Raw genomic sequence first — 9,042 nt, forward strand, 5'->3', positions numbered from 1 at the left:
AACTAGTTGAACTGAGAAAATAAAATAAATCTTGTCCTCTTCTCTTACATTAACTGTCCTCATGTCCTCCTTCACATCCATGGTCTTCATCTTCTTCTTCTCCCTGTCCACCAGCTCCATCTTGACTCTCTTTAACTAAATGTTATGCTAATCCTGTTCATCCTGGTCACTCCCAATGAACATCTCAGCATCTTCTGCTCTGCCACGTTACTGGAGAAAAAATGTGGGTGGAGCCTTTGGAGAACCTCTGTCCAGAAGAGTCTTCATCCCAAAAGTTAAGTACAGTAGATGAAACAAACCAAAAAAATTGGGGTATTTTCCTCACGACCCTGACGACATCAGCTTTAAAATATTGTAATATGTAAGAATATGTATTGCATATGTAAGAATGTGGCCAAAAAACGGTTACTACATTCAAATTCAAAATATCGAGGTCTTTTAGGTTTCGTTTTCTGACGTAACTGGCAACACGTAGTTGCTCGGCAGCTGAGACTCTACTGACTGCAATGATTGGTAGACGGCGGTAGGTGGCGCCACATGCTAAAACAGGATTTCAAAACACAAACATGATTTGCAGTCTGCAAAATGGCTTTTTTTTATTCAAATATTTTGGCTGCACTGTTGTTGTTGGTGAGTTCAGTTTGTTATACGAACATTATTCCTGAGTCTCTGTGACATATTAGGAGGATTTTATGGCCAGTTGCTTTAGATTTATTACATAATGCACCTTTAAACTTGAAGAAAGACAACACAAGTTCCATCTCCCCAGATTGGTTCTTTAATGAACACTGACTGCAACAGATTTTAACACTGATAACAAGCATCATTTTTCACATTTATGATCTTCATGTTCACACTTTCACATATCCTGGTTCCGCACACACAAAAACAACCAACACTGACACGTCAAAACTTATTTAAAACTGTTGAATAGAAACATATAAAGTTGACCGCGATTAAAAGAACACATCATATGTTATTAAAAGGGATCTTGAGTGCAATAATATCAGATTTTAATCTGTAAATTTAACCATTTAACGTGACATTTGTTCACGGTAGAAATCACAGTGTGAAGACAAATGTTGAATTGTGGATTTGATACAACACTTAGATTTGGTCACGTCACTTTCGTCCATGTCCGTCTTTTCCATTCACGTCGTCACATCGCTATTCCATGCTTCTTCTTCTGCTTCTTCTACGTCTTCGGATCACAGTTGCTGCTTTGTTTTCAGGCGTCCTCTTCCACCTCCTCGTCGAACTCGCCCTCCTCCTCGGCCGTGGCGTCCTGGTACTGCTGGTACTCGGACACCAGGTCGTTCATGTTGCTCTCGGCCTCGGTGAACTCCATCTCGTCCATGCCCTCGCCCGTGTACCAGTGGAGGAAGGCCTTGCGGCGGAACATGGCGGTGAACTGCTCGGAGATGCGCTTGAACAGCTCCTGGATGGCCGTGCTGTTGCCGATGAACGTGACGGCCATCTTGAGGCCGCGCGGCGGGATGTCGCACACCGCCGTCTTCACGTTGTTGGGGATCCACTCCACGAAGTAGCTGCTGTTCTTGTTCTGCACGTTCAGCATCTGCTCGTCCACCTCCTTCATGGACATGCGGCCGCGGAACACGGCGGCCACCGTGAGGTAGCGGCCGTGGCGGGGGTCGCACGCCGCCATCATGTTCTTGGCGTCAAACACCTGCTGGGTGAGCTCGGGCACGGTGAGGGCGCGGTACTGCTGGCTCCCCCTGCTGGTCAGAGGCGCAAAGCCGGGCATGAAGAAGTGCAGGCGAGGGAAGGGCACCATGTTGACCGCCAGTTTCCTGAGGTCGGCGTTGAGCTGCCCGGGGAAACGCAGACACGTGGTCACGCCGCTCATGGTGGCCGACACCAGGTGGTTGAGGTCGCCGTAGGTGGGCGTGGTGAGTTTGAGAGTGCGGAAGCAGATGTCGTACAGGGCTTCGTTGTCGATGCAGTAGGTCTCATCGGTGTTTTCGACCAGCTGGTGGACGGACAGCGTGGCGTTGTACGGCTCAACCACGGTGTCTGACACCTGCAGGCACAGAGAGAAGGAACATCTGAATACTTTTACCTAGTGGTGATTACAGTGTACTGCAACGCACATTGTAAACAAACAGGATATTTGCCCTTCAGTTGATTAAAAAGCCATGTTTCTATGGTTGCACGTTAACGTATGATGCGTTTCCATGACGATTTACCGGAAAAAGACGCGCGTGACGTCATGTTTACGTGCCGCGACACCGGAGTCCAGGCACCGTTTACCAGTTAGCTCCGTTAACGACATTAGCTCCTTTTAGCGTGCCTACAGTGGAACTGGAGCGGTCTGTTTATTAAACGAAAAGAGCAGCGCTACAAATAACCAGCATACCTAAACATGACGTCACACGCATCTATTTCCGGTTAACGTTGACGGTGTTAACGCACGTTGACGCCGTTAAACGCACGTTGACGCAGTTAATGCACGTTAACGCGCCAAGCACTAGTTTTAACCATATCTATGGTTTTAACCCTTTAAGACCGAGTGTATCGCTGACGACACGTTTTCACAAGCGCACTTTTCGTTACCGTAGTTACGCAACGGTTTGTGTTATCGTAAACATTCCAACAGTTTCTGAAAGCAGAGAAGTTGCTTATTAGAAGCCAAGGTTATTGGTTATTATGGTCATTTCTGTTTCAGGAAGCCGGAGAATACCTGGCCATAGTTTCCATTTTTTGGCCTGTTTTTGCACATTGAGATACTCTCAAAGACTCAAATACTCAGAAAAAAACTCAAAGACTCAATTTCAGTGTTTTTCTAAATAAGCCCTTTCGTTTTTCTTCATTTTAAATTGTCAAAACACTATTTTAACATGCCGTACGTTGTAAATAACTGTAACTATACTTTAGTTTCAGGACATTATGCAAAAAAAAGTCCGGTTGGACATTTAGAGGGTGTGGTATTAAAGGCTTAACATCCATCTAAGCCAAGTGGACAGCTTTATGTTTTGTTTAATTACATCTGGCCCCTAATAAAATATGCTTGAAAACCCTTTGGGTAGGAGCTCTTCTGGGAATCAAATTAGGTAAAAAAAAAAAAAGCACTCTCTTTCAAACTTATAATAAAATACCTTTTATGGTTGTGGCTTAAATCTTTAAAAAGCCACAAGCCTTCATCTTATTTTAGACCTAAACCCAAGGAAGTCTTCTGCTCTAAGTTAAAGTAAGAGTACTGCTTTATAATCTTTAAATCAAACTTTTCAAGCGTTTTTAGCTTGCGGAGGACACAGGAGCTGCTGGTCTGCTGCTGCTGGTTTTCTCTATGGACTTTGGTGTGAGAGAGTAAGTACCACAAACCTCACCATGTTAAGCAGTTAAAATCTGTTTTCCCACGCGTCTCATAAGACACTGGCACCGTGTCAGGCTGTGTTTCTATCTATGCATTAGTAAACACATCAACAAAGATATTAATTACTTGTTCCAAGTTTTGGAAATGAAATCAATACCAAATTCGCTATTGATGGCAAGAACTGACACAACAGGGCATTTTATAAGAGATAAATAAACCGCTGCTGCCTGATGTCTCTATAACAGCAGCACTAACGCATTAATATTTTATCTTGACGACAACAGCGCTGACAGGAGTCGTCAATAATAACAGAGAAAAGGGAAAAACACTTTTGGACAGCGATGCGTCACCTTGGGGGAGGGCACCACGCTGAAGGTGTTCATGATGCGGTCGGGATACTCCTCTCGGATCTTGCTGATGAGCAGCGTGCCCATGCCGGAGCCCGTGCCTCCGCCCAGTGAGTGCGTGAGCTGGAAGCCCTGCAGGCACTCGCAGCTCTCCGCCTCTTTCCTCACCACGTCCAGGACCGAGTCCACCAGCTCCGCCCCCTCCGTGTAGTGACCTTTGGCCCAGTTGTTTCCCGCTCCACTTTGACCTGGGGAAAATGAAACCACGATCAATTATTTTCCTGTTCACAAATAAGATTATTGATTTTTTTTGGAAACGTGAGCAGTGGCAGCTGAGGCCCGTTTCACTTCATTATTTGAAAGAAAGCACAAGCAGAGACGTCCTCGTTCAGATCTGAGGACTTAAAACCTTCAGGGACACTCGTGCTATAAAGGTTGTGACCTTATTCTGTCCTTTGGAAGATGATAAATTCACCCATGACCTCTGACCCTGAAGCCTCAGGTGAAATCCACACGGGTTATATTTAAAAAGCATCACATCTGCTGTGTTATTACATCTTCAAGCCTTTAAAAGTGCTGTAGGTGAAGTGTTTTGGTCTGGACAAACAGAAACATAATCCACTTTAACTTTTAAATGACAAATACTTTTAGAACTGACCAATAGTCAGTAGTCAATAGTATTGATTTCAGCTTCATTAAATGTGATATATCCTGTTTTTTGCTGCTCTGTGGCAGCAAACCAAATATCTTTGGTTTGAAACCGCTTTTTTTCGTACATTTCATGCATTTTATGGACCAAAAAAACCATCATTAACAATAATAATAATAGGGCAAAATCTTACCAAAGACAAAGTTATCAGGTCTGAAGATCTGTCCAAAGGGTCCAGAGCGGACTGAGTCCATGGTCCCGGGTTCCAGGTCGACCAGGATGGCTCTGGGCACGTACTTCCCACCTGCACACACACACACACACACACACACACACACACAGATTAACACAATATATCTCAAAACATTTCACACGTAACTATAAAACCATAAGAAAAGAGGTGTTAAAAAGTCAGAAATCTTCATGTAGGGAGAAACTCTCTGTTTTAAAAACAACATAATCATTTTTGGAAAAGTGCTTTTGTCTGGTTTATGTTAATTAAAGTCCACAGTGTGTTTCATCATCAGCAGGGGTTTTTGTCATTTGAGTTTTGAAATAAAAATCCTTCTTTGTGTAGCTTCACGCGGCGTTCATAATGTTCAAACAATGATAGAAAATCTGACAAACACAAAGAGATGATTAAGGATAATTATGTCCCTGACTTTATCTAAACACAACATCATTTAGGTGTCTGGCATTTTGAGCATTTATTGATCGTTTTAGAGACGCAAAGTTTAGACTTTTTGATTTTGATTTAAATACAGACAAACTTGACTTTATGTGCATAAAAATACTGGGAAATTCGGAATTGTTGAGAATAAAGAAATTAACCACATGTGCTTTAGTTTAATAGAATTCGAGAAACTGAAGTAAAATGGCCCTGCAGTACAGTGTAGTACTTCAAATGTCCACTAGATGGATGCTTTAGGTCCTCAAGGCATCGTGTGCCCTGCTGCTGTAGTAAGCCAGTTTCTCCACCAGGGGGTGGTGTTCTAACTTAATATTCTTCTATGTATATCCCTGGAAAAAAACGCACACCTAAATTTGTCAAATGTAGGACTTTTTATTTCAGTTTATTTCATTAAAAAATTAAGGCATTTTAAGGCAAATCACCTTCATTGTCTGTCGTGTCTGCATAAATATCAACGTAAAGTGTATAAGAGCGTATCTGTATCTACAGCGTCACAGTACGTACAGTATGTGACTGCATGTTCTCACCCGAGGCTTCGTTGTAGTAAACACTGATCCTGTCCAGCTGTAAGTCGCTGTCTCCATGGTACGTTCCTGTTGGGTCGATGCCGTGCTCGTCGCTGATCACCTCCCAGAACTAAAACAAACAAACAAACAAACAAACAAAGGACAGTCAACTACTGAAGCTTTGTGTACGTTAAGCAGATTTTTTATGTTTTTTTATACCATTTTCTTGAGATCATGGAATAACCATTTCATTATGACAGGATTAAGGACAGTTTTCACAGGATAAAGAGGTGAATTAACACGTTTCCTCCTAATAATCAGATAAATGAAGGCGTCATCACGACATAATGATGCTAATTTCCTCGCAATAACTTCACGACGACAGGGCTTGTTTTCTCGTGATGAAATGGATAAATTAATGCGTTTTCTCTTGATAATGACATAAATTGATGCATTTTGTCGCAATAACATGAAAAAGGTGCGTGTGTTATTTCGGGATGTCGAGATAATGAGGCTCATTATACTGGCATAAATCGATGTGTTATCACGTGTCAAGGGTCGTATCTCGTGAAAAGGAGATAATTAAATACTTTTTCTCGACTAAGATGCTACACAACGTTTTCCAGTATTCACGTGAACTCCCAATCCCAAAAATATGCCATTGTTTACGTTTTTGTTAGTGCTTTTTATCGCGTAAAATCGTTCCATTCTTGTTTTCAAGTGTCGAGGCTCGAGCGTAAATGTAAACTTTCACTTTCAAACCTGTGTGAACATCTAATAAGAACTAATTGTGTGGTGTGTGTGTGTGTGTGTGAAGTGACATCACATGAACCTCCAGAAATAAGCATCCGTTTGTGCTTATTATGAACGCTGTCACTGCTAAACTCATTTCACAGTGAATGGCTCCTCTGTGTCTCTGTGTGTCATGTGACCCCGTATTCAACAGGAGTCACAGGATCGTCACCTGAAAACATCATGTTCTCTCTCACACACACACACACACACACACACCTCCATTTCTAAATATAAATACTGTTAACGTGGCGAATTGCTATAATCCATGCCTTCACACACTGTGCACAGAAGAACAACTGTAAACAACATCCTGTCACAACAACTCCACCAAAGGCTGTTTTGTTGTTTTGATTCACATCACAGCCCCGAGGTTTGATAAAGCAGCTAAAAACAGGCGTAAGACATAAAAATAAACAATGAAAATTAAACACAGACGCGTATTATGTAAGCCCCTAAAACACACACTTTCACACATTTCTGCAGCTCATTGTCAAATTAAATGGAAGGAAATTACGGCACATATTAGTTCCAAATGTAAAAATGTGACAGTATTTCACAGCCACTGCAGCAAATTTACATATTTATTCAATTTCTGTCCTGCTGTTTTGAAGTACTTAAACTAAGTGAGTAATGGGAGTAACTATAAATGTGCAGAAGTCACTAAATAAGACTTTTTCTTTTACGTTTGTTCGTAAAAAATTAGTCAAGAAAAGTTTGAACTGTGACATATTTTCCAAATTTCACAAATGTCACAAATTAAATTCGAATACTTTTTTTTTGCTCAGGTGCATTTATATAATTGGGGGAAATAAAAACACAAGTCACCCTGTATTGCACATTCTTATATACAGTATATGTTTTAACATAGTAATGGAAAAGCCTAAATGCTCTGTGTTCTCAGGGTTAAAAGGAACTGAATACAATGGTTTGGAGACTCGAGAGAGAGAGTGAGAGCAGAGCTGGATTGGGTCGACCTCGTTTCTCTAAACGTTGATGCCAAACTCCGTTAAGACGAAGGCGCAGACTGTCAAAGGAGCTCAGTCAACCGGGCTGTAATCTGTGCGTGAGTGTGTGTGTGTGTGAGTGAGAAAGAAAATCCATGATCATCTGCTCTTTAATTCTCACCATGGAGACCAGTGGAGTTAAGCTTTAATACAGATAAATTTAGTTGGCGATAACAAAATGAACAATTCAGAATATAATAAATAGATTATTTTCTGCTTAAAAATGTGACTCAAACTTTTTTTTTTTTTTAATCAGTAACACACAGTAGCAAATGAAGTGTGTCAGAGTGAATCGAGGCAGTGTTAATCTGCCCTGGACGACCTTAGCCTCTGTAAATACACTTGTCTCTCTGTGTTTAAGGCCAATGAGAGGAGTCTGAGTCACTCCATATGTTCCTGCTGCCTCATGCTGTCCAGACTTTTGTTTTTCTCGTTTATTTTTAACTTTTTATTATCATACACAAAGGAAGCAGAGTCCTAATGTGATGAAAGGATGGCCCAAGCCTTTATGAGGCCCCTTCATCAATAACAATAATAAAGAAGTAGCTAATTTTTCAATTATTAATCAATTACTGTGTTGAGTGTTTTTTTTCAAGCTTTCTGATTTTTCAGCTTCTTAAATGTGAATGTTTTCTGGTTTCTTTGCTCCATATAAACAAAGAAATCATTCAAACTGAGTCATTGTGGTTTGTGGACAAAAACAATCATCGTGTCCTGGTTCGGTAAGTACAAGTACTCGATTAAATGAGGAAAATAAGTAAATAATACGCTTAGAAACCGTCGTTGTTTAGTTGTTTACAGACTGGTGTGTGTGTGCATGTGATCCAGTGACTGCAGAAGGAGTCATTTAAATCACCAGTGCTTTCAGACGACAAACACACTGAGCCACTTGTTTTCTCCTCATCCTCCCTTCACCCCCACGTTCCTCTCCTCTGCCTCAGCAAAGTTCCCTTTTTTCTCTTGCTCTTTTCTCGGTGACTCTTCTCCAGCTCAGCAGGAGCTCAAAGCAGCAGCTGGCTCTTGTCTGGCCACGTTCATTCATTCATCCTGGCTCATTTTATTGTGTTTACACAGTCACACAACGTCCCTTTATAGTGCTTGTATCAAGACTTAAAAGTTGTGTTTACTTTAGTGTTGAATTCAAAGATAAACTTGAGAAGACCTGTTTGGACACAGAGCTATTTTTATAGATCTTAAAGTCAACTTTGGCTCACTTCAACAGGGATTTATAGCACTTGTTGCCAATGTAATACGGGATTAAATCACTTTTTCTCCTAGTTTGACCATTATTTCTAGGGGATATTCACAGTTTCAACACAACATTATGTGAAATGGGGGTTTAAAAGACATTTAAACTGTACTAAATGTACACGAGTTCAGTGCTAAAATAAGTCAAAAAGTAACTTTAAACATGTTGACATGTCTACTGTACAACTGTATGGAATACAAAAACACAACATATACATATATACTGTATATACTTGAATCTAACTCTAAAGACAACTAATGAGAACTTACGAAAAAACTTACGAAAAAAAATAATAAAAATAATAAAAACGAAAACAAAATGTCGGCACTTCTCCTTACCTTAGCTCCAATCTGGTTGCCGCACTGTCCGGCCTGAATGTGCACGATCTCCCTCATGTTTTCTGCCTGTAGTCGGTGGAGGAGGAGAGGCTGGAGGATGGAGGACGATGAAGCGGAGCTGCTGGAGCT

At 41.1% G+C, this 9,042-nt stretch overlaps 1 protein-coding gene across 1 annotated transcript; it reads right to left on the reverse strand.

Annotated features, from left to right (window-relative positions):
- Positions 1-899: 899 nt before the first annotated feature.
- Positions 900-9,042, reverse strand: LOC310935838 (tubulin beta chain-like). The gene is made up of 5 exons (XM_083899801.1): positions 8,914-9,042; positions 5,549-5,657; positions 4,524-4,634; positions 3,685-3,929; positions 900-2,041 (listed from the first exon to the last, which is right to left on the reverse strand). The coding sequence occupies exons 1-5, from the start codon at positions 8,968-8,970 to the stop codon at positions 1,229-1,231; spliced, it is 1,335 nt and encodes a 444-aa protein (XP_083755927.1). The 5' UTR covers positions 8,971-9,042; the 3' UTR covers positions 900-1,228.

Source organism: Microchirus variegatus (assembly GCF_963457635.1).
Source record: "Microchirus variegatus genome assembly, chromosome: 13".
Taxonomy (NCBI): domain Eukaryota; kingdom Metazoa; phylum Chordata; class Actinopteri; order Pleuronectiformes; family Soleidae; genus Microchirus; species Microchirus variegatus.

What these genes read in the sequence shown, in the direction of transcription:
- LOC310935838 (XM_083899801.1), bottom strand. Translation starts at nt 8,970, where the DNA reads ATGAGGGAGATCGTGCACATTCAGGCCGGACAGTGCGGCAACCAGATT. An exon ending in TTACTACAACGAAGCCTCGG is followed by an intron (nt 4,635 to 5,548) that starts GTGAGAACATGC and finishes GTGTGTGTGCAG; the next exon opens with GTGGGAAGTACGTGCCCAGA. An exon ending in ACCTGATAACTTTGTCTTTG is followed by an intron (nt 3,930 to 4,523) that starts GTAAGATTTTGC and finishes CATTTTCCCCAG; the next exon opens with GTCAAAGTGGAGCGGGAAAC.